General features: G+C 44.6%; 1 protein-coding gene across 3 annotated transcripts in view; it reads left to right on the forward strand.

The window, feature by feature from the left end:
* Positions 1-119: 119 nt before the first annotated feature.
* The window catches only part of TSHZ2 (teashirt zinc finger homeobox 2), a 482,779-nt gene continuing 456,898 nt past the window's right edge, over positions 120-26,000 (forward strand). For all 3 annotated transcript variants that reach the window (XM_070472767.1, XM_070472768.1, XM_020900894.2), the window contains exon 1: positions 120-1,079. In XM_070472767.1, coding sequence (XP_070328868.1) covers positions 635-1,079 — 445 coding nt within the window. In that variant the 5' untranslated portion in view covers positions 120-634. The remainder of the gene's footprint in view (positions 1,080-26,000) is intronic.

Consider the following 26,000-nt stretch of genomic DNA (forward strand, 5'->3'; position numbering starts at 1 on the left):
CCCCGCCCCGCTCCCGGCGGGACACTGTCCCTTTAATAGACTCCCTCTGCCTGGCGCTCTGCGGCTGGGGAGTAAATTTCTCCCTGTCATCAGGTCGCGGGGAGAGGAGGAGGAGTTTGTTAATGTTCAGTTTGTTCAGCGGGATCGATGTTTGCTGGCATCGCCTCGCCCTGTCTTGCGTGTGTGTGAGTGTGTGTGTGTGTGCGCGCGCGTGGTGTGAGTGTGTGTGCATCTGCGGGGGGTGTGAGTGTGTGTGTGAGTGAGGGAGCGGGAGTGCGTGTGAGTGTGTGTGTGTGAGTGTGCGTGTGAGTGTGTGCGAGTGAATTCCAGATTTTCTGTCTTTCCCAAACGCGCTCCTGTCCTCTCGCATATCACTCAGAGACGGGGATCTGACAGCAGCCACAAGCCGACAGTGAGAGATCTCTCTGCCCCCGGCGCGAATCCGCCATCGAGCCCGGCGAGGAAGAGGAAGGCGAGGAGGTGGAGGTGCGGGAGGCCAGGAGCAGAAGGAAGGAGCGAGACAGGAGCCCACTACCTTCCCAGGATTGTTTGTGTGGTTTTTTTTTTTTTTTTTTTCCTTATCTTTACGCGCGCGTGTGCGTCCCTCGTCCCTTCCATCCGAACCCGCTCTTGGATGTTTAATAAAGAAATCAAGTGTCTCAACAGTCACCAAAAAAAAAAAAAAAAAAAACCAAACCAAAAAAAAAAAATATTTTCCAAAAAGCAAAAACAAAAAGAGAGAGGAGAAAAAAACAAAAAAAAAAATCCAAAACCAAACAAACAAACAAACAAGACAGGACCAACCTCTACTTCAAACCAGCCGGCACGGCCGCCCGCGTCTTGCCCGCCACCCAGAGAGGGGGGTCTCCGGCCCCCGGTGGAGGAGTTGCGGGGACAGGGGGACAGAGGCCGAGTGACGCCCCGGGAGCCACCGGGCCGGAGGCGGAGGAGACCCGGAGAGGCGAGCGAGACAGCGGGCCCCCGCGCGCGGCGGCTCGGGGCTGGGGCGCCAGAAGTGGGACTGGAGCGAACTAGAGCGATGCCAAGAAGGAAGCAGCAGGCACCCAAGCGGGCGGCAGGTAAGAGACCCGGCTCCGCGCGCGGCGGCCCGGCCGGGCGGCCCGGGGCGCCAGCTCCTCGCCCGGGCGCCCCGCGGCGCCACCCCCCTCGCTTGCCTTTCGGGGGCGTCCGCTCCGGGTGCCCCCCTCGGCCCGGCTAATAACCCCGTCCTCGCTCGCCTTCTCCAGCCGCCCCAGCCCTCCTCTTTCCAGGCTCCGGTTGGGGGGTGGGGGCAAGCTATCCCACCAAGCCTTTCCTCCTTAAACTTTTTTCCCTCCACCCTCTACCCCACCCCTAACTTTCTCCCAGTCTGCTGCTTGCCTCTTGGGCCAAAGTTACGCTGAGCATTTGGGGTTCGCAGTGGGGAGCAATCCTGCCGCCCCCGCCCCCCTCCGGGTGGTCGCTGCCAGTGACTTCTGGCCTCGGGGGACGGCGTTTCCTCTCGCGGGGGTTTGGGGCGCAGAACTTCGAGCCGTGCCCCAGCCAAAGGCTGCAAGGCTGGCTCTGGGGCAAGCCGTGGGAGTTCAGCTTTGATCGCCAAGGTGTAAAAAACCACCCCAGGAAAGGAACCTTTGAATCTTGTTTTCCAAGAAGAGCCTCCTTTGTAAATCTAATCAACACTCTCTCTTCTCTTTAAAAAAAAAAAAAAAAAAGGTGTGGGGAGGGGGGATGCCCCTTGAACACTGAAACAGCTCTGGATCTTCTTTGCACAGAGTGAGCTGCAAACTTTGTAAATTGATTTGTGCGGTAGGAAGTATCCCATTTGAATTCTTACCACCCCCTCCTCCAAAAAAAGGAAAGAGAGAGGAACAGGTTAATGGATCAGGACATCAGAGCTTGTAAAGGATTTTTTTCTTCCTTTTGGGTTGCTTAATTGCTTTTTTAATAGTATGCTGGGGTTTTGTTTCTCGGAAGTGTAATATGAAAGTTCATTTTTCTCCTGCCAGACCCACCCACTGAAAAATCAGCTTTCCACTTGATTGCTAGTTTTGATTTGACATTTGATTGATCACCTGTCATCTCACTGCCTTTGATCTATTCATTCTTGATATATATCAATAAATCACTCACCATGGTAACTCAGAGTGCCAGTGACGCAAGCCTTGCCCTCTAGATTGAGAGCCAGACATGCACAATTATTATCTTGTTTGGCTTTTAATGTGGGCGTTTTTATTTCTTTGTGTCCTTCAGTTGAATCGGGCTTTAGCAAAGAGCTTAAGTTTTTTCCTCTCCCTCTTTCTGTCTTTACCCTCAAGCTTTAAGGCAGCATCAGTGAAGGCTGGTCTTCTGCAGACCCCCCACAATATTTCCTTCTGTTCCAACTGGAGCGAAACATTAGGGAGAAGAAGTTCAGTGGAACACTTTCATAAACTTTGCAAAGCCACCCTCAGAACAAATCCAAAGTTAGTCACAAATCTGGGCAAAGTGGGTGTTTGTGTCTGAACATGCTGGACCACCAAGCTCATCTTCCATCGTGGCCTGATTCCAGCCAAGAATGGCAGTACATGTGCTTGGAGATATCCACAATTATCTTCCCTTTTGAGCGCAGAATTGCTTCTGAAACTGCATATGGATTGGTTCAAATTGCATGGGGAAATATCATTTATAAAGCTTTGATTCATTTATTTGCCAATTGTTTCTCTAAGAGCAAAATAATTTAGATATTTTAGTACCGTATATATTTAGAACTTGCTTAGTCAATGAGGTGTCCTTTTTTCCACTCTAGCTACCTCTTCTGCAAACAGTTTCTTCCTCCTACCCCTGTCCCTTTCTACATTTAACTCACTTATTTTTTAAAACTTAGATTGCTTTGCAATCTGAACAGCTTTGGGGTATGCACTGGCCTTTGAGACTCAGAAAGAGTAAGCTTGCTTCGTCTAGGTCTAGCAACATAAGTTTAAGTACAGCTAGATTATTAGAGATAAAGTCCTTAGTGTTGTCCCACAAGAGAACCCCGGGCAACAGTCCAGCAAGAAGTGATACTGCCCTGAAAAGTACTCTTTTTTTTTTCCCCTTGTTGTTCCGGTAAAGGCCATCAACAACTAGGCAGTAATTTAAATTACCAGAATGACTGGACATGTCTCCTTTGGTAAGCTCATTACAAAAAGTGCATTGCTCAGAATTGCACTGCTTTGATTATAATTGTCCTCTGATCATTGAGGATTCAGGTGTGTATAACATAAAGCGGTATCACATTATTTAAATTAGATCCTTTTCATTAAGCTGGTATCTGTTGGAGTTCGTTTATCTGTTTGCTGTAGTGTGTGTGTGTGTGTTAAAAAGTTCTGGCTGTAGTTTCAGTTTCCTGGCATATTGTATTCTTAGTGTCTTTTTGTGTTTGTTTTCATGGCTTTTATTATTTTCACTGGCAGAAGTGGAAACCCTTGTCAAGCTGAAAGGGAATAATTCATTTTGTACACAATGCGGCCCCTCTTACGGTATTATTTACTCACATATTACTGAAGCGGATATTTTTCCACGTAATATTTCTTTCCTCTAAAGTCACCGATGCATGCTCTGTTTTAGCTAAAGTGGTTATTCCCACTGAAGTTAGCTGCTTTGAGATTCTTTTGCCAGTTAACATTCAGGGAGAAGAGCAAGGTGGGCTCCAGAACTGTGGCCATGCTAACTTTTATCACTGCTTAAAATTAAACACAATACACAACTGTAAGTAATTATTCCCATGGGCTGCTGTTGAAAGCTCGATTTCTAGCTTGATTAATGAATAATGTAAGATAGAAAAAGCCTGTGAGTGAATCAGAACTGAGACTCTTTCCCAAGAACTGTTGGAGGCAATTTGATTCCTTTGCATTATTAGTTTTAAGTTCCACGTTTCAAGGAATCATTTACGGAACTTTCTAATAAAGCAGGTATGTGGATAGAATGAGCAAGATGATATTACAAGTGATGGGGAATGTTAGCCTTTACTGGTTATGTTCCTCCCTCCTTTAAGGGAAAGGCTGTGAGGTAGGCAGCTCTCTTTAAGGAAACAGCTAAGTCAGAACATTTCCCTTCGAAATGTCATTCTTCCTGGCTTTCTAACGCTACGCTCTTCCACCATACTCTAACTTCGGGCAAGGAAGAAAGTTTAGAAAGCAGCCTACAGTACCCCAGGGGTTTGCGTACGTGTGCATATGTATGTTTGCTTCCTTTGATATATATTTCATTCACCACTAAAATGTATCTACTTTTTAACCTGAAAATATTGCAGAACTCTGTACCAGCATCTTTCCCCCCTATCCATTGTAGGGAAGACAGGGAAGATGGCAGAAAGGTAAAATAAAACAGAACGGTGTTTTGATTTGTTTGTATTTTGCAGGACGCAGCGTCGTTAAAAATTTAAAACTGTAGACTTACACTCTAACCCTTCTATTTCTGACAATCTATCGCAGCCTCTGTATGCACACGTGCAACATATTTTATTTCACCATCCTGAACTCTTGGTTTTATATAATGCCAGCCTATTCCAATAGGAAGCAAAATCTTTGGAAATCATATACATATGAATGTCTAACGTATATATAAATTACAGGCTTCTGTCTGTCGGAAGACATGAAATGTTTTCTTTTTGCTGACTCTCAGAAGCTATCTGGTAATCCAGATCTGAGGAAAGTCTTGCAGGAAAGAACAGCTCTCTCCATTTATTTTGTTTATTTAATATGGAGATGAATAATGCAGATTTTGTTTTCATGAATGTCCTTGTGTGGCAGTAAACATTAGACTATTAGCAATCATTACTTAAAAGTTGCAATTTGCACCTTAATAGCACAGGTTATTTACATGGGAAGCATATTCAGCAGGGACAGTTCGGAATCCTGCAGACAAGGGCTGAGATGACCTGAGCCATCTCTTTTTCAGACTCATGATGGCAATGACTAGATTAGCTGGCTAGGTCTCAGCAACAGGCAGGCAGCTCAGCGTGAAGTTTACCTTTAGTTCACTGGCAAGTGGGATGGGGTTCAAGAGAACTGGAAACAGGGTGGAGTCCCAACCCTGGCACTCTCACTTTGTTTAAGCATAGTTCAGAAAGACAGCTTCATATCTTGAAGGTTTAAATATGCGTGCTAGAGACCCCTTCACTTACCCAAACAGTATGATGTTTAACAGATGAATGGAAAACAAACAAACAAACAAAACATACATACCCCCACCCCTAAAGGTTCACAGCAGCGTGAACTGTTCAGGCTATTCTTGTTATTTAAGGCAGACCCCTGAAAAAAGAAAGGACAGGTACCTTGAAATCACACTCTCCACACAGAGTTTTGGGTGGAAATGGATGGTCTCACTGGTCCTTCTCCCCCTGCCCTCTCGAGCCCCTTCTCCCTCCTCTCACCTCACCCTTAAAGACGCAGATTGAATGGGACAGCTCAAAAGCCTATTTGTTTTAGGCATTTATTGATTTCATTTTTAATCTGCCATATCAGGACACAATACATTAACCCTAATCAGCAGATTGCAAGTGACAGGGAGTTCTAGTGGAAGCCAGGTAAGGAGGAGGGGGCATGAGAAACTTCTGGACAAGAAAAATCTTTTGGCTTGGGGGTTGGAAATCAGAGGCCACTTCTGAGGAGGGTAGATGCATCCCTCCGAAACACTGTGTATTTATTTTTCTACTATCTTACATTTATTTTTTCTCCCAGTCTCCTCGACTCTATTGCTAGCATTCAGGAAACCTTCACACCCAACAAATACCTCCTAGGCATCTTTAGCAGTTCCGTCCCTAGAAGCATCTTGCCTTTTGTCACCTTCTCCAGTGGAGGCTTATGCTTTCATTTCATCCCAGCTGACTTCTCACTCGTTTGACCGAATTTCTCCAACTGGATAATACCTGGGTTGATCTATTTATCTTGGGAGTCGTACTCTCGACTGAGCAGGTTTTAAGGGGGCACTGAGCCTGGCATTATTTAAGGCCATTGAAATGAGGCACTTCTGCTCATCACTGCAGCTGAGCTTAGGGAAATCAGCCAGGAGGAGAACCTAGGCCCTATTCATGTTTATGCTGGGTCCGTAATTAGCTGACACAAGTTAAATGTCCAGAGTGGCGCTTCCTTTCCATCGCTGGATTTGTACCATCAATTTTGTTTAGGTATGTCATGGTCTAGGAAGATTCAGCCCATATTTCAAAGGCAATGTCTGTGTCCACCCAAATCCCCTTTAAAAAACACAAAATTGCCTGACAAATTCTATATTAAGACCAGGCATACACAGAGTATCATTTTCGTTTGATGCAAAGTCAGTTGGAAATGCATTAAACTAACAGAGAGTGTCTTGCATCGCTTCCCTGAAGCAGTGCTTTTTCATTACATATTTAATTACAATCAAATTGAGCGACTTTTATAAAAAAAAAATCACAGTGGTATTAAAAGAAGCTCGGAACACAAATAATTCTGTTCCTTTGCAAGTTGGGAATGTTGTTGTATTTTTATTCCTTTGGGAGAAATTTATTTTCATTTTTCTAATGTTGGGGTAAATACAGAATGTCTTCTCTCTAGTCTGTTATCAGAGAGATCTCATCCTTCTACCTTCCTAGAACCTCTTCACCCTGGAAGAGGTTTTTTTTTTAAATCTGTTTTTCAGTAATTTGTAACAATGTGTATTTTTAGAATTATTTTAAGTTTCCTAAGTTCCAGTGAAAGTTAGAAATTCTCCTGTTTCTTAGGGTGACCTTTGGCAAGCCGCTCTATGGTTATGAATGAGCTTAGTCATTCTAACCACATAAGAAAAAACTTGTTGAGACTGCTTGATTACCTGGATGCTGCAGGAAGGGAAACACACTCTATCATTACAGGCCTCTATATACTACTCTGTTTTCACTGGATTTATAATTTTTTTCCCTGCTACTGACGTGTCAATCACTTGTTTTAGGAACTTTTTTTTTTTTTTTCTGGGAGAAGGGATATGTTTAGCATGTAAAAGTCGATTTCAAGATACTCTGGGTCTTTAAGAAATAATAATAAAAATTAGAGACTTTAGAGCCCAACTGTGACTTCTGGACTCCGTCTGCAGAGTCAGAGGACCCGTGCGCAGGTCGTAGGTGCGTCTGGAGTGTCTTCAGCAGCTTGGCCGTGTTTGCGTCACTTGTTTCGTCAGAGGGTGACTATCAGGCTCAGGTCCTTCCCGAAGATATTATAAACATGCACACGTGACCTGGCTGGGGCGAAATGTGAGATGCAGGTGGGGGTGCTGATGTATTGTTTCCAAAGCAAACTCCATGGATGAAATGAGTGAATAATTTGGAGGGATTCAGAGGTCATCAGAACAGCCATGTGGGATGGCCAGTTGTGCCCCCTCGGTCTTTTGCTTTCCCTCCAAGAAGAATGATGCCCTCTTGGGCATTCTCAAACATTCTGTGATGCCAAAGCAATGCCTAAAATGTTAAAAAAAAAAAAATTGAGAAATTAAAATTCAGGATGCATGGCTGGCTAATCCTGTTATTAATATATCAGTATTATTTAGCTATGCTTAACAACAGGGAATGCACAATGCAAAAGTTTGAGAGATAATGAGCTTAGAGACATTACATGGGGGAAAAAAAAATACCTGGATCCTATTTGAAAGGATTTGTCTTGAATTTTTTCATCTAAATAAGGGTTTCCTTTCCATTTGTGTTAATTTAAAAAATAGTTTCAATATCCCTCTACCAACTACTCGACCTGAAACAGGGTCTAGCAAAGCTCTCTCTGGATGTACAAAGATATAGGACATTGTAATGTACATCTCCTTTCTCAAAATAGTTTCAGAAAACCAAATGTGGGCTTGCAAACTAAAAGCAAAACCTCCACAAGCTCTATAACATAGCCAGTTCAGGGTTCAAGATTGAAAACTTTGTTTCGGTAGGGTAAGAAGAAAATAGCATTGCATCGTAACTACACATTTCCCCCGGCACAGGAGGAGCAGGGAAGCAGGAAAGATTTTTAAGGAGCTTTTTAGCTCTTTTGCATGTCTCTCCAAAGGCTAATTTAATTGAAAAGCTGTAGTGTCCATTTATGCTGAAGGAAAAACCGTGTGTTTCTGTAAAACTGCTAGATGGTAAGGTGGATTTTTTTTTAAAAAGCCAGCGTTCTGCAGTTTCTTTCAGTACAAAAATTAAAGATCACTGGTCTTAATTAGTTGAGTGCTTTCAGAGCCGAGTGAATACTCTGAAATCACCTCTGAGCTTTCTTCTTCAAGCTGCATCCAAGTCATTTCTATGGAAATTACACAGTTTAGGTATTAAGGTGGGCAGAACAGTTATTGTTTTTAATGAAAATAGCTACGAGGGGCAGAATGAGATAAAAAACAGAGTTGGCAGTGACCATACTGTGTGTAATGGATCTGGAAGAAACTTCTTTAAATGTTTTACTGCGTCATGAAAAAAAATCCATGGAATCTGGCTATTGGTGAGGTGGGAGATTCAAAAAGAAGACAGAAGGTCAAGGTATTCTATAGGGGGGATTTGTATAAGCAGGAGCAGCAGCGTGTACATATTTCTATATAAACTGCAAGGGGCTGACTTTAAATCACCTCCATTTATCAGATGCTTAGACTTTTCTCTGTATTTAGAAGCCTCTCTCTTTTAACCCCAGGGAGATACAAATCGCTTCTGGGCCAAGATGATGCTGTAGAGAAGAGTTAAATCTGTTCTGTGTTTGGTACCACTTGGTACAGAAAAAAGATGCCAAAATGAAAAGCTATATAAGCACATCTTATATCAGAGTTGCCTTTAGCTATTCTCCTTTATTAGAAAGTTGGGTATGTGGCTGTACCCGTCTTCTTGCTTTCTCCCTTGGGATTAGGTGTAGGCTGTGGAAGGAACTATGGAAGAGGAGGAAATGACCTGGGTTCTGGTTACAGCTCCCCCACCCTAGTTCAGTGGCCCCGGGCCAGCTCAGAGATAAACCTTACTCTAGAGAATAAGAGTGTGAGTTCAGGAGTCAGAGTAACCCAACTTCAAATCCTTAGGTCTTCTTTGTTGTAGGTTTATGTTTGGAACAGTTGCTCAAATCTCCCCAAATTTTCCATCCTACAAGCCAGGACCAAGAACCTCCACTCTTTCCCAGTAACATATCAGACTATGGAAGTCCTTCTGACCTGATCAGGACCTTCTGACCTGAGGGTGCTCATCTTCCGGTGTCATGTGTTTTTGCCTTTTCATATGGTTCCTGGGGTTCCTGGGGCAAGAATACTGGAGTGGTTTGCCATTCCCTTCCCCAGTGGACCGCGTTTTGTCAGAACTCTCCACCATGACCTGCCCATCGTGGGTGGCCCTACGTGGCATGGCTCATAGCTTCATTGAGTTACGCAAGACCCATCACCATGACAGGGCTATGATCCATGAAGTGGGATCATAGTTCTTCTTAAGACTCAGGATTTTGGAAAGGATGATACAAATGCATCAAAACTGCTTGGGGCCACACCTAACAGAGTCGCTGCATCTTTGTCCCAAAAAAACAGACCATGAAAAATATGTACCAGAAGGGAAATGAGCAACCTGCCGGTTGTCATGGGACCAGAGGTTCAGGGCTCAACAGGAATCAGACGTGGGTGCCTTTTGATTTTTAAAACTGGAGTATAATCACTCAGTAGTGATTTAGCATTTTCTGAGAAAGATTTGTGCTGAACGGGTTGGAACCCTGTCCTGGCTCAAAAAAAAAAAGAAAAAATTATATCCCAAGGAATAGTAATTATAGCCCTAGCAACAACAAATATAACACCTGTAATAATGATATTTGTCCCTACCTAAGTGTTTATCACATGCCAGGCATTTTACCAGGCGTTTCATGAGTTTTACAATCATTCCTTCACGCCGCAGTTATTTTCCGAATTCTCAGCGTGTGCCCAGTCCTGTTCTGGTCACTGGGATCCTCAGCGGTATTAGGATGGGGATGATCCCTGGGGATCTTACCCTTCAGTTGGGGGAAGCCAGAGAATATGCAAGGAATTTCACAAAGAGAAAAGATAACTTTCACATAGAAGAAAGCTCTAAGATGACAACGTTTTATAAAAGAACAGGATGGGGCAACATTTGTGTGGGTGATCAGAGAAGACCTGCCCGAAGTGGGAACCCTTGAGCAGAGTCCTAGAACATTCCTGAGTTAGAGGCTAGAACAGTATCTTTATTTTCCTGGCGGGGGTCTGAGTAGCCTTAGAGCAATTCATCTACCGTCGTGCAGTTGGCCAAGTTGGTTTGAAACTTTCCGCTTCCAAGATGCAGGCACTTGACCTGCTGTGGTAGTTTACCTGGAAGAGCCACAGTCATTTGCCAACCAAAGACCCTCATTTCCTGTTCTTCTTCCGGGGCATCTGTGGCGATGTCTAAACCTGGTCGTGGGTGGATCCTGAGAACACTGACAGAGGATGTTGCCCTCCGTGGCCTCCCCAACTGGAATCTTAGGACCATCCACCATCCATGAAGCCTGCACTTCCTCTTCATGTGTGTATATTTGTGTTCATGTGTTTATTCACCTTGCAGATGTTGACTGTTCACCTACTATGTGCCAGGCATTGATCCTGGCACCGGAATATTGAAGTAGGGAAAATCCCAGCAAATATTCTTGGGGGTGAGGCCAAAAAGCCAATGAACAAATAAATATATAATATTAAATTGTCCTAATGGCATTTAAAAAAAAAATGAATTGGAATGTGTGGACTAGAGAGGGATGGAGAGTTGCTATTTTGTGGAAAGTGGTTGGGTGGTGACATTTGATCAGATGGCGAGGAACTAGTCATGCACAGATCTGGGAGAAACTTTCCAGGCAGATGAGGCAATAAAAACCTGAGGTCGGAAATATCTCGTATTCCTGAGGAGTATGTCGGAGGCCGCTGCTCCTGGAGCAGATGAAGACAGGGGAGAGTGGCAGGACAGGAGGAGGAGAGAGGCAGGACAGACCCCGCGTGGCCTCCTAGATCTGAATCTAAGTGCGGTGGCACCCTTGCAGTCCTTGCCCAGTCGCCAAGCCACGCCCAATTCTGTTGACCCTGCAGACTGCAGCACGCCAGGCCTCCCTGTCCTTCGCCACCTCCCGGAGTTTGCTCAAACTCAGGTCCATCGCGTCCAACTATCTCATCCTCTTGTCCCCTTCTCCTCCTGCCCCCAATCTTTCCCAGCATCGGGGTCTTTTCCAGTGAGTCCCTGGAGGGCCCAAGCAGGGGACTGATGCCATCTGACTGGGTTACTAGTAGAACGGTGTACTTGTTTATATTTCAAAGGCGATGGACTTCGGTGTGTTCCTCCATTCAATCTACTTACTTGGCCCCTCATTGATGGTGACTAGGACGCTTAGAATGATACCAGGCTCCTCTGTCCATGGGACTCTCCAGGCCAGAACACTGGAGTGGGTAGTCATTCTCCAGGGCATCTTCCCGACCTAGGGATCGAACCCAGGTCTCCTGCATTGCAGGCAGATTCTCTACCATCTGAGCCCAGGGAGGCCTGTTGGAAGTGACGGCTGAAGGTGAAAACACATGCCTAGGCTTTATGGAGGAACTGACAGGGATGACGATGGATGGTCTTGATGAGGCTATGGAAAGAACAAGAAATACTAAAAACCAAGCAAATCTGGGATCTGCTGCAGCTCCTCCCGACTTAACTGGCCACCAGTGCGCTCTAAGGGCAGCCCCTTAGCCTTGCTGTGCCTCAGTTTCCCCGCCTGGCAAATGGAGACATGGAGCTGCTCACCTCGCGCTGTGGTTGTAACGATTAGATGGTGTGATGCCAGTGAGACCCCCTGCAGTCTCTGGCGCTTACATGGCATCTTCTCCGTACATGAATTTATGTTTTGTTTTCTGTAGGAATTATGGGAGATTTCTAGGCACTTGAATTAGTCCTTGTATTTATTAGGCACTAAATAAATATTTCCTGATGAATGAATACATGAGGCTATAAATAAGTAAATGAATAAATACTTTAATTAGCATGTTACTTTGTATACTAATTAATTAATTTCGAGTATAAGGATCTCTTTTACACCTGTAAAATTTTTTGGCAGACCTCTGTACCAATCACGATCATAGCTATGCTTTAAATATTTATCAATGTAGGAAATGCTAATGACAAAAAGATGGCGATTTTACTGAGAAGCTTGTATTTTGTTCATCATGATATCCTCTGGCTTCAGTTGACGAGCAGTGATTCACCTTTTTTTTGCAGTGAACACTGTTTATTCATCTTCTAGAGATTGCCTGGTGACACTCTGGATTGGTAGACGTCCTCCTTAAGTCCAGACTGCTGGAGGCAAAGGGGCTGGGGATTCTCCTTTTGAGCAGCAGGCGTCTGTCTCTCTCTCTGTCTCTCTGTCTTTCTCTCTCTCTCTCCCACTCTGCTCCCCAGGTGCGGTGGTTTCCTGCCCGCAGCCCCCTGGTGCTCCCAGCCTCCCAGGGTTGGGTGTCTCCCCCTCCCCCCCGGAACCCTGTGCTCATCCCCTCGGGCCCAAGGCAGTGAGCTTAGGGGTTGTTAAGCTAATGGGAGAAGGCTATAGGCTGTTTCCTGGTAACGCCTTCTTCACTTTTTAATTGTCACCTGCAGATAAGTGCCTGGCAGAAGAAAGAAGGGAGATTGGCTGGTACCTGTTAAGGAATATCTTAGGACAAAGAGCCCGGGCTTAGCGGAAAGTATTGGGGATTTTTCTGCCTGCCTTAGGACCTTTATTTAAGCAATGTGTTCAAGGTCTGCTGTGTACCAGGTCCTGTGGAAGGTGCTGGAACCAGAGGCTCAAGTCAAAATTTGACAAAAGGCCTGCCTTCTTGAGGCTTACATCTGTGTGGCAGACAGGTCCCAAACAAGCAAGCAGAGGCCTGTCACTCCATGTCGGGGAGTGGGGTGTGCAAGAGAGAAACTTAACGGAGGGCGAGGGGTCCTGTGTCCCAGGAGGATGAGCTGTCTTAGATAAGACCGTCAGCGCAGGTGATGTGAGTCTGGGTCCTATGGCAGAGGGCACAGGGCGATTCTCTGGGGAAGCCGGGTCCGGGGCTGGGGAAGTCGGGGGGCTGGAGCTGCTGCAGGATCAGCCGGAGCAACAAGGGGACTGGGGCGGCTGGAGCAGAGGGAGAGCGGGCGAACGGTGGGGCTGCTGGGTTAGACGGCCGCCAAGGTCCTCGAGGACCGGGGACGCGGCGAACGAAGCCAAGGTTCTAGCGGAACGGGAAGCCTCGGAGGGCGAGGGCGCAGCGAGCGCCGGGTTTGACCGAGGCGCTTGCAGGATCGTGCTGCTGCTATGCTATTTCTCAGGGACGAGGTTGCAAGCGCAGGTGGCTCAGTGGTAAAGAGTCCGCCTGCAATGCAGGAGACCCGGGTTCCACCCCTGGGTCGGGAGGATCCCCTGGAGAAGGGCATGGCTACCCACTCCAGTATCCTTTGCCAGGAGAATTCCATGAACCGAGGAGCCTGGTGGGCTACACTCCATGGGATCGCAAAGAGTCGGACACAACTCAGCAGGCATGCACAAAAAGGTTGCAAGCGAACGGACCCCTCGGAGGCTCCTATCGATCTAGTAAAAGCCTGGTGATGGTTTGGACCAGATTGATGGGGGAGAAGATGGGAAACTTGGTCCAAAGATAGACAAGATGTGCAGAAAAGTGCAGGTGGGTGTGAGTGAAAAAAGGTATACTGAGAACTGTATATGAAAACTTAACTATATTTATCCTTTTATCTTCTTGAATTCTTTCTCTTGCTTCTTTCCTGGAGTTGTACATAAGGTTCTTACTGAAAAGTGTCAGTCTATCTCTTTTGGAGCCCCAGTGGGAATAAAGGAAATTGTTTGGCATTGCCTTGATTCTAGAAATGACTGTGCAGGGGGAGGCTAGTCTCTTCCAAGTACATTTCATGGAGTCTTGGAGTTGCATCTCCCCATCCCATCAGACAATACAGTGTCAGGGCGACGGGGTGGACCCTGGGGTCAGACAGACGGGGCTTCCATTTCTTTCCTGTCAGTCATTTCCTTGCTGTGTGACCTCAGGTACCTCCATCTCCCAAACTTTGAATTTCCTCATTTGCAAAACAGACCTATGAGAAGGGCTGATCTCACTGGGTTTTTACAAGGATCCATTGAGATAAATTGGGGAACATGCTTAGTACATGGTGTTACATGGGACAGGGTCAAGGAAATTTAGTCACTGCATTAACAAGTTAATAATTGTCTCCATGCCTCGATTTCCTTATTGGTGGAGACATTGGAAACTCCCTCTTGCGTGCTTGGGAGAAGCAAAGTCTGAACACTTGCAAAGCACTCAGAACTGGGCCTTGTACACAGTGAGTGCTCTGTGAATGACAAGTTACTAAAATCTTCACCATGACTCTGAGCTTATGACCTTGAAGGGATCTTATATCTTATTTGCTTTGTGTCCACAAAGCCTGGCTGAGTTGATGCTCAATAACTATGGTTGGAAAGAATGAATGATGGTGATGTGGTTATTAGGTATTAAAGTGAAAAAGCCCAAGGAGATAAATAAAGGTGCATCTCTGGGAAGCAGGGAAGTAGAGATGAACTGGAATTGCCATTTCCTCAGCAGTGGAGACTCCTGATGACCGTCTCTCTGCCCAACCACACTAGTGCACTGCTGACCATGTTTTCATGAGGAAAGCAAGCCCATCTCTGAAAGGTTTTAAAACCAGTGCCAAGTTGCTCAGCCGTGTCCGACTCTCTGACCCTGTGGACTGTAGCCTGCCAGGCTCTCTGTCCATGGAATTCTCCAGGCAAGAATATTGGAGTGGGTTGCCAGGCCCTCCTCCAGGGGATCTTCCCAACCCAGGGATCGACCCTGTGTCTCTTATGTCTCCTGCATTGGCGGGCAAGTTCTTTACCCCTAGCGCCACCTGGGAAGCCCGTCCAGAGTTGCCCCCTTATGCGCCATCGGACCACTGGGGACGTAGACAGTTTTAAGTACCAGGGAGGCAAGAAGTGAAAACAGTATCACTTGTTCAATACTAGTTCAAATCCTCTGATGTCATCAGGAAGAAAGTCTCCCTTGGTGTTAGCCTGCCTTAAACACCTCTCTCCCATTTGTTTATCCCATGGATTCAGGGACTATCATGAGCAACAGTGAATAATAAAATATTAACACTTGGATTTTTCATTGTCCGATTACCATCATTTATGGCAAGTGTGACTGACTTTCCACTGACTGTACTGACATAAGTTTTCGTTTTTAGATAAAATTATTTAACTAAATAACAGAGGGAGTAATTATAGAAAAAGCAGTGGCTGTGGGAGGGTATTACACAGACCGTGAGGATGGGGCAGAATGACTAACCATGAGAACACCACGGACGCCCAGAGCCTGAGCAGGGCAGGGATTCACGAACCAGCTGCGAGCTGCAGCTGCCAAGTCACACTCAGGTCAGAGAAACGCCCGGAAAACAGAGGCTTTCATGAGCACTTCAAAAACTTTAAAAATCAGAAGGAACTTCCCCTCCCAGGATATCAGAGAAAAGCTCTGGAAAGTGTTTGCTGGCCCGGGAAACTTTGCAAGTATGGAAGGACAGGGAATAATGTTCTGGTTTTGCATCTGGAATAGAGCAGTGGTTCTCAGCTTTTATTTAGTATCCTCCTCACTTGGAAAATGTGTTAAAATTCAAACCTACAGATTCTCAGACCAGAGCCTCATGGTTCTGAGTCCATAGGGTGGAGTTGAGGCCTGTGAATCAGTTTTAGGCACCCGCTGAGGCTTTGAACTACAGGATATAGGGGAAATATCTAAGTTCTCTCCTCCTCCTCCTTCTTCTCCTCATCCTTGTTCTCCTTTGTCTTTTTCTTCACGCTTTCTGTCTCTCAATTGCAAATGCCAAAGCATTTATACACTTAAACATTGTTTCTAGGGTCTGTCTTCACTTTTGGCTTTTAGTCAACGGAAAAAATATAGTGGTCTCTCTTTTTCACTCTTCGTCTCTCTTGACAGTGGCCTATACTTTTAGAAATGATGAGGACAGTTTTCCCTAATGTGTTTCATCAGGGAAACATGCCCATTTATGCACTGGTCTATCTGGTCACAGCACAAAGCATCAGAGTCCAGAGAACTCCTCAGTCAAGAAGGAGACAGTCAGTCCGACAGAATATGTAGCAAGGACTCCATCTGCTTGGGAGCTGGCCGACACCCCGGTACCGAGTCAAGAGACAAGAAAGAAACGAAAGGAACTTCCTAGACCCAGTTCTTTATTTGTTATACTGTCTGAAATTCTGGGAACTCTTGGCTGAGAGGGCAGAAAACCTTGCTTTGTTCTTTAAAACCTGTCTCACTTTCTTGTTATCTTGCATATATGCTCATCCTCTCTTCAGCATTACCTCTTTTTTTTCTTGATCTATTCCCTCTCTGTTCTTTCCTGATTCGTCCCAGTAATCAGACTTCCAAGCCCCTTCTATCTAGCATCTGTGCCTGTGATTGTGATGAAAATGATGATGGCAGCAATGATGAAGAAAACGCTTATACCTATCTATATACCATCTATCTCTCTCTATATATATATGGTTTGGTTGAGTCACTAAGTTATAGTTTGGTTTGGTTTGGTTGCTAAGTCATGTCTGACTCTGCGACCCCGTGGACTGTAGCCCACCAGGCTCCTCTGTCCATGAGAGTTCCCAGGCAAGAATACTTCGTGGGTTGCTATTTCCTTCTCCAAGGGCTGTTCCTGACCCCGGGATCGAACCTGGGTCTCTTGCATTGCAGGCAGATCCTTGACCAACTGAGTGACCAGGGAAGACCATGGTTGTTGTCATATAATGCCTACTCTTTACTGACTTGGAAAACACAAACCAAAAATCTACACTAAGTGGTTACTGTTTACCCGGCATTGACTACATACAAGTCGTTTACATAAAAGTCTCCGCACACAACATCCCGAGAGCTGGATGTTATTATTATTGGCCTGTTGAATAGACAAGAAAATGAAGTTCTGGAAATTTCAAGTAACTTGAAGATAACACAAGCTTTTAAATAAGATGCTGAAACCTGGGTCTGCCTATCAGAACCCAAGTACTCAGGCACGATGTTCTGTTACTTCTCGCAGTATTTAATGCTTAATAGCAAAGAGTCACCTAAGCAACCATTCGTAGTCTAGTATACCTATGTACAGACCAAGGGCATGAACTAAAATCAAGGGGTTCCTCAACACTGAAGTCAGTCAATTGTGGGGAAGGAAAGACATGCCACACAGGGAAAGAATCATCCTTATCTACACACCTAAACACCACTTTTAAAAGCTGAGCCTGCAAAGATTAAAAAACAAAACAGTTTAGAACCTCTTGAGCTTTACACAGCAGCATTTTCGTAAGTCAGTTTCTGTTTTATTAAACAGAAGTTAAAAAAAGAAAAGAAAACATGAACATGCCAGCCCAGTCCATCTGGGGCGGCTCAGTAAGGAGCCGTGCTCGCCCGCTTCCTGCAGCATCCTTGCGGATGTGTCCTGAAGTCAGACGCTGCTCATCTGGTCCCCATAAATCTCCTGTAGGCTCCGTGACTCCTCCTGGCCATCGAAAATAGGGAACACGTGCAGGGACGCTGCCGCATTATTTACTTTAGCAAAACAAAAGCCACCCTCACAGGTTTCCCCCTAGAGTCCCTCATAATATTTATGGTCAGGGTCTCTAACGGTGTTTCTTACTTGTAAGTATTTAATTATAGGTGACATTTAAATGAGTACTCTGAATAACGTGGGGAAAAAAAAAAAAGACGATCGTGAAATTCTAGGGGTCAAGTCTCAGAGGGAATAATGTTGCTTACAGCAGAAATCATGATGGGATCATTCTTGAAAAGATATCAACGATTGTTTTTAGTTAATGGTGGTTTCTGTTTTTATTTTTTAATATGGATGACATTTTGGAACAAACCTTTGTAAAAATACAAAGTTTGGCAAACTGCCTTGCCATTTGATTTCAAGTTATTTTAATGAGAAATGGAATGAAATTATCATCCTATTTTATTGTCTTTAAATCTTTTCTTTATGAATACTGGATGGGAACAATCAATCAGTTGGAATAGAGGAGAGGACTGTCAATAGCCCGAGCTTATTTCACTTGATCATTAAATTTCAGATATAAAGGAATTAAACTGTACAAATAAAGTTCCCTTTGAAAAGCAAACTTAAAATCTCTGTGCCTCAGTCCTGTAAAATCAGTATAAGGAGGGTGCTTACTTCACTATTATGAGGTTTTAAAAAGTTGGCACCTATAAGTACTCAGAACAGTGCTTGGTGCATAACAGATGCTTTTCAACTATTATTACTTTCCCCTCTGCACCTTGAAGAGTTTGGTGTGTCCATCTTCTGTTTCTTATAGTATCAGTTATCACCTGCATATATGTGTAGGTAGGTGCATTTTTCTTCTTTTTTGTATGTTTACAATGCTTTGTTTGTTTTCATTTTTAATATGATTTAATCTATTAGCTACAAGTTTGCTTTTAATTAAAATTTTTTATTTCTCAATTAAAAAATAAATTTTTTCTTTCAGGTTTATTGAGATGTATAGATAGTTTCACACTATATTAATTTTTTTTTTTTTTACTTTATGTTTGAGTCTCTATCCAAGTATTCAAGTATGGAGGTAGGAAAAAAGAGATGATAGATTTAAGAAAATTGATATAACTAATTCTTTTTTAAAATACTTTATAATATTACACCATAAGCATGTACAATTTTACCAATTTATCATTCCTTTGTTAATAGACATTCAGCATATTTTAAAGTTTTCACTATTACACACAACCCTATAATGAATGTTCTTGCGAATTTTTTCCATTGTCACAAGTAATTTACAAAGAGACTAACAGTTGTGAGAATTTTACTGCATTTAGCAAGAGAATCAGTTGAGAAAAACAAATGTCATTTAAACAGCTAATATTTCATATTTTGAACATTCTTGGTGTCTTTACCAAAGTATATATTCTCTAAACAAAAAATTAGCTAGCTAATTTACATCTAGTAGGCGTTTACTAAATGTCTGCTTAAAGTAAGTAAACTGAACATAAAATATGTCAATAATCTTAATAATGAATAAGACAGCCATCAACATGGCTTGAATTGTAGTATGTCAAGAAAACTGTTGTTTGCATCTTTGAAGTGGGGTGGGGTGAGGTCTGGAGAGAAGTTGGGGGTAAAAAAAAAAAAAAAAGCATGAATAGCCTAAAAGAAATTGCCTTTGTCCTCAGTGTATAGTGATGAAGCTTCGTAGCTGGATGGCTCTTGCTTTACTAATGCTGAAGCTCCATTGAACACGCATGGGTGGGGCCAGGCAAGGATTTTGTTTGTCCATGTTATAAGTTGAATTATTGACAACAGTCAGTCCTGCAGTTTCACTTGTCAGACATCTACACTGTAATGTAAGCAGTTTAGCAAGCACATACTGAGGCATACTGGGTGGTCCTGGGGACAGATGTATTAATAAGGCAGGATTTAGAAAATCTGTGTGGTACCAGATGCTTTTCACAGCCAAGAACAGAATCATCCTTAGAGCATTATTCCTCGTGTGTATGCCTTGACGATCTGTTTTCTTGTGAGTCTGAGCTGTAAATTTGTGCACGTTATATGTGTTGTGGATGTGCGTTTCATGTACGTCTGGATTACGTACGTTGTGGGTATTAGTGTGTGTCTGGTGGGGCAAGAGTAAGACACCCTTATTATTTGTGAATTTTGTGTCTCTTGTGGACATAGTATATGCACATGTTGTCGTCCTGAGTCATGTCTGACTCTTGTGACCCCATGGACTGTAGCCCACAAGGCTCCTCTGCCCATGAGATTTCCCAGGCAAGAATACTGGAGTGGGGGAGTGGGTTGCTATTTCCTTCTCCAGGGGATCTTCCCCATCCAGGGATCGAACCCACGTCTCCTCCCTGGGCAGGCGGATTCTCTACCAGCGAGCCACCAGGAAAGCCCAGAGTAAGCCCATGCATCCGTGCGCATGCCTGTGCTGAGGCTAAGCGGCTGATGGAATCACCGCAGAGCTCTTCAGGACGTTCCCCGTGAGCGCGCGGTCAGTGCCACGGTGATTTCCCCGTGAGCACGCGGTCAGTGCCACGGTGATTTCCCCGGGGTCGCCTGTGCTGCGCTGCCCCTGCGCCCCCGGGTTAGAGCTCAAAGGGAGAGGAAGACAGCCAGTTACCCTGGGTGTTCGCGCACAGGAGGGGTCCGCGCTCAGCGGGAAAGGTGTAAGTGACGGATAATCCCGGGAAGCAGGCTCTGTACCCCTGTGGTTTCTGTCTCCTTGTCTGCATTATGTCACGTCAGGAAGTGACAAATCTTTCAAGTCGTGGGGACAATTTCATCGGCTGCAGCTGAAGCACAGTAGGTGTTTTGCGGAATGAATGAGTGACTGGATGGATGAAAAACCTTGCTCGAGATGCCAGGGGTCTCTGAGGTATTTCGACGCCCAGGCCATTTACGTCCCCAGGACCGACTGGAGTAGGTTCTTGGGGAGCGCTGGCGAGTGACCAGGTGAATGCACGCACCTCACGCGTGTGAATGTCTGCTTAGCTCAGAAGCAGGCTCGCAGGCCTACGGAACCAGTTCCCAGGGAGGTTTCCACTCTTCTCTGCCGGCCCCTTCGGACACCTGTCTGCCGGCCCTCTGGTTGATTATTGTTCTCTGAGATCAGCATGGCGGCCCTCCTGTTTACTGTCAGGCTGCAGCCGCCAAGAGAGGAGTAAGCTGCGGTGGGGGCGGGGGACTTCATAACTCAGGTACAGTAACTTCCTCAAAGATGTTTTTCTTTCAGGGAGGTGGAAGGGAGGCGGAAGAGTTGGGGATATGAGTTTCTAAACCTGCCAAAGACACAAACCAACAAAACGGTGTCGCTGCTTCCATAAATGTTTAATAAGTTTTATCATCTTGTGACTAAGGTTAAACAAATGTGGGTCCTTTGAGGAATTATTTACTGGAAGCAAAGTTATAGCGTCAACATCTGTGTTTCCAATCACTCAGATGAGGAATAGATCCAATAAATCATGAGTAAGTTCCACAAAATAACTTCCGTATTATCATCTCTGGAGAAGAATAATATACGTATCTTTTAGGTGCCCTCTCTATTGGAATTTGGACTTTGTGTTTTGGTTAGACATCTTTCTTTTTATTCGTTTCATTATCTTCGAAGAATGAAGAAGTCTTCACTTTTCTGTGGAAAGTTACCATAAAAAACATCCATAATAGAAGGCCTTAAGAAATTTCTCTCAGGGAATCTGGCTGTTTCAGCCAACATTCTCATTTGGGAATGGGCTAACAGTTCCAATATATAACATCCATATAATTTAACCTCATAAATTTCTTTTTTTCACAGTGATGTAATGGGGAGACTGACCTGGAATTTGTAAGTGTTCCCTGCTCACTGCATTCCCCCGGGCGACATAACATTCTAGACAGTGTTTTATGTGCCCTGATTAAAATATAACGTATTCTTGCATTTCCTGTGGACTGACCTGTTAGCACTCTTAGCAGGACATTTAAGGAACACGGAGATGTTTTCAAATGTGTTACAATGCACTGTGTGAGGGGTTTTCGCCGCCCCCCCCTTTTTTGAGCAATGATCTGATTTTCATTTTAGACCACAGTCCCCTGAGCACCCATTCCACAAGACGAGTTTTGTGCTTTGGTTTAACTTCTGAATCTGCCACAGCCCTCTGACAAATAAACAAGAACACTGGTTTGTAACTCCAATTTGAATTCTCAGGCACGTACTTCAAACTACTCTCCTGCGGTGGAGGGAAGGAATTGGACAAGTTAATGGGGAGTCCTCCCCGCAAATAAAACAGTAGCAAAGGAAACTTACAACTTTATAAAAGAAATTTAAAAAAAAATTAAAGTGAGAGGAAGGGCTTCCTATTGTTTTTGCATCATGAAAACAAGAGCTGTAACAAATAATGCACTCAGCAAACCAATCTGTGAGGCTGAAATGTTTTAATTTTCAGTGGGAGAAACACATGGCAAAAATAAGAGGCTTGACTTCCAGAGGAGCAAAGAAAAATCTGTGGGCCGAGGGCTTGAGCTTTAAACTTTGCTGAGCCAACACTGATGCCGCTGCTCTTCCAGGGTAAAAATCTCATTCCAGGAATAACACGCAGGAGGCATGGGAGGGAGTGGGGTTGGAAAGATCGAACTGATTCATGGAAGATAAGTTCCCTGAAAGGAGTGGATCTATTTGAGAGCCATCCTTTTATTTTTTCAACGGATATTTAATAGCTTCTGTTATTTTCAAGACCCTGTGCTGTGTGCCAGGCTGCAGGGATGAATTAGATGGGGCCCCTATCTTGAGTTTAGAGATGGAGTACCTGGAGTTGCTGGCTGGATGGGTGGGTGGATGGATGGATAAATGGATGGAACTCAAGCTCATTCCTGTTTCTATGTTTGTTAGTTTTTCTGGACCTCATTTATCCCAGGAAGCGCTGGACATTTCCCTAAGTGCTAGTTCCCTGATTTCTTTTCTGACTAATCCTTCCTGAGCCCAGGTCCTTCCTTTCCTGCACACACTAGCCCCTGCTCGGCTCTTATGAGTAATGACTGGTTGTGAAGGTTTCCAGCTTTGCCTCAAGTTAGCCACTCTGATCACTGCTCACTGTAACCCTGGATGGGATCAACCTTTTCTCTGTTTTGTTCCCTGAAACAATAATGACCAGACTTGTTGCGTGTCCTGAGAGTCCACTCCCTGCCAGGCTCTGTCCCGGGTGCTTTACACGTACCTGACCTCGTGCTATGACAGACTGAGGCCAGGCCCTGACTTTCTGTTTGATCTTAGGCAAGTTATTTGTTTATTAAAAATCTAACATTTCTTAATAACAAATTTTCTGTTTGTTAATGAACTAATAAAAAACACTTCCCCTAATACTACGTGGGGCTGCCCCATAGATTATATGCATTGTGTATATGGTATGCTTCATGCATGCTGGGTACATAGTAAGTACTCAGTAAATGCCAGTTAATGTGGTGTTTCTGGAGGGGCGAGCCAACAGTTTGAGGACTACTAGAATAGCAGTGTATAACATCTTTGGAGAGGGAGGTCTATTTTTTTCAGGTCTTCATTTATGCCTCTGGGCACATGGTTAATAAAAAGGCTTCTGTATGGCAGAAACGGAGGTGAAATGTAAGCCCTGGAAGAAGCCTGCAGGACTGAAACACCGCATTCTTCATCTAGCTCACTGTGGCTTCTTTAGGTTAGGTCCAAAAGTTGGTCTCAACTTTCATTTCCTTTCAGGGTTTGATTTATTTATTAATTAGGCAAAATGCGAATTGACGAGCCTGAAATGATAAAGATGCTTGTGATTTAAAAAAATGTTTTTGTATGTCAAGAATGAGAGATGTGGTGAGGTTGAGTGGGAGAGAAATGACTGTGTCAAAGCCGGCTGGGAGGAGTACGACTTCCCCGCTTTCCAGGGCTGAGAAAGGTGGCACAATATGGGTGTTTGGTTGAGTTGGAGTTTCTCTGATTTCTTGCATTGGATCTGGGACACATTCAGAGACTAACTGGTTGGATGGCAATTTGCCTTCTTGCAGAAAAACTGCCAGAGCCACGCATCTTGTACGGTCGAGGTTCAGAGAAACCTTTTCCCTTCTAGTTTATTCTTCTGCAGAGTGGTGACTCCAGGCTGCTGACATATGCGAAGGAAACGCCTTGTTTATGCGCGTGTGCAGCTCTCTACCTGCAGAATACATTTGCTCCTGGCTGAATTATATGTGCATCTGAAGCTGTGGGGCCTGCTGATTTAGTCCAAGGCATATATAATGCTCTGTAGAAGCCATTCCTGGTTAGTAGCCCCTCACTCACTGTGTTATACAAGCTGCTGGCAAAGGTAATTATACTTAATAGGAGCCACCTTTGATTTAAAGCTGCAGAGGTGAGCAATTAAATTGAGCTTCAAGCATGGGCTCGTGGGGAGGCATGCAACCTTGGTTTGGGGACATTTGTCGGAGCAGCTGGGATTGCTTACAAGGGCAGTGACTCTTGGGCCCATATTTGTCACCGGATTGTCTTCGGAAGACAATTAGTAGACCTGGGAGAGAGGAGGCATCGGCAGGCAGCAGCTTTCTCCCTTCCACCCTCCTCCTGAACGGAACTGCAGGCGGTCTCGCTCCCCAGCGTCATCTGCCCCAGATGTGGGCCCGTCTCTCCTGCGTGGGTCCAGCACTGCCCTGCTCACTAGCTTCTTACTGGTCACCTCCGGGACAATCAAAACTCCCACAGTTTCAGTCCCCCCATGGACAGGCGGTCCTCGGATGTCTAGTCCCAAGTGGCCTCAGGCCCAGAAGCCTGGGGATGCTCAGGCCTGGGCAGCAATAGCAAAAGCACGTGGATGTGTGTGGATGTGTCTGAGTGTGCGTGTGCATGCACGCTCAGTCATGTCCAACTCTTTGCGGCCCGTGGACTGTAGCCTGCCAGGTTCCTCTGTCCATCAAATTTTCCAGGCAAGAGTACTGGGGTGGGTTGCCAGGCCCTCCTCCAGGGGATCTTCCCGACCCATGGATCAAACCCACATCTCTCGCGTCTCCTGTATCGGCAGCGGGTTCTTCACCACCACTCCAACAGTGAAAGCATCCCAGTCCCTCATCCTTTAATGATCAGATTTCATGTTTATAAACTGTAATAAACGGTGGAAAATTCTGAAAGAGATGAGAATACCAGACCACCTGACCTGCCTCTTGAGAAACCTGTATGCAGGTCAGGAAGCAACAGTTAGAACTGGACATGGAATAACAGACTAGTTCCAAATAGGAAAAGGAGTACGTCAAGGCTGTATATTGTCACCCTGCTTATTTAACTTATATGCAGAGTACATCATGAGAAACGCTGGGCTGGAAGAAGCACAAGCTGGAATCAAGATTGCTGGGAGAAATATCAATACCTCAGATATGCAGATGAGACCACCCTTATGGCAGAAAGTGAAGATGAACTAAAGAGCCTCTTGATGAAAGTGATAGAGGAGAGTGAAACAGTTGGCTTAAAGCTCAACATTCAGAAAACTAAGATCATGGCATCTGGTCCCATCACTTTGTGGAAAATAGATGAGGAGACAGTGGAAACAGCGTCAGACTTTATTTTTTTGGGCTCCAAAATCACTATAGATGGTGATTGCAGCCATGAAATTAAAAGACGCTTACTCTTTGGAAGGAAAGTTATGACCAACCTAGACAGCATATTAAAAAGCAGAGACATTACTTTGTCAAGGCTATGGTTTTTCCAGTGGTCAGGTATGGATGTGAGAGTTGGACTATAAAGAAAGCTGAGCACTGAAAAATTGATGCTTTTGAACTGTGATGTTGGAGAAGACTCTTGAGAGTCCCTTGGACTACAAGGAGATCCAACCAGTCCATCCTGAAGGAAATCAGTCCTGGGTGTTCATTGGAAGGACTGATGTTGAAGCTGAAACTCCAATCCTTTGACCACCTAATGCGAAGAGTTGACTCATTGGAAGAGACTCTGATGATGGGAGGGATTGGGGGCAGGAGGAGAAGGGGACGACAGAGGATGAGATGGCTGGATGGCATCACCGACTCGATAGACACGAGTTTGAGTAAACTCTGAGAGTTGATGATGGACAGGGAGGCCTGGTGTGCTGCGGTTCATGGGGTCGCAAAGAGTCGGACACAACTGAGCGACTGGACTGAACTGAAGAAGTATGCATTTTTTAATAGTATGGTTTAATTTGCTGGGTATTCAAAGAGAAAAGTACATTAAAGTTGTGATTTCATGGGTATCATTGCTAAATCCAAGGGAAAGAAAAAAAGAAAATGAATCTATGGGAAATCAATTTTGAAAAAATTAAGTAAATAATAACACAGATAGTATTAAGGTAAAACAAAAATCATGAAGGCGATAAAGAATGAACACGGTTTACAGGGCTAGCTTGTGGGATGTAGAGGAAAAAAATGAAAATAATGGAAGTCATTTTACAGGGATAAGAAAATATAGGAGGCAAGCAATGGCTCCAGCTCTTTCCATTTTTAATATTCGGTGAGTTTGAGTTTCTGAGAATCCTTGTTTTTCAGGACTTTTTGATCT

The sequence above is a fragment of the Odocoileus virginianus genome, chromosome 9 (assembly GCF_023699985.2).
Source record: "Odocoileus virginianus isolate 20LAN1187 ecotype Illinois chromosome 9, Ovbor_1.2, whole genome shotgun sequence".
Classification (NCBI taxonomy): domain Eukaryota; kingdom Metazoa; phylum Chordata; class Mammalia; order Artiodactyla; family Cervidae; genus Odocoileus; species Odocoileus virginianus.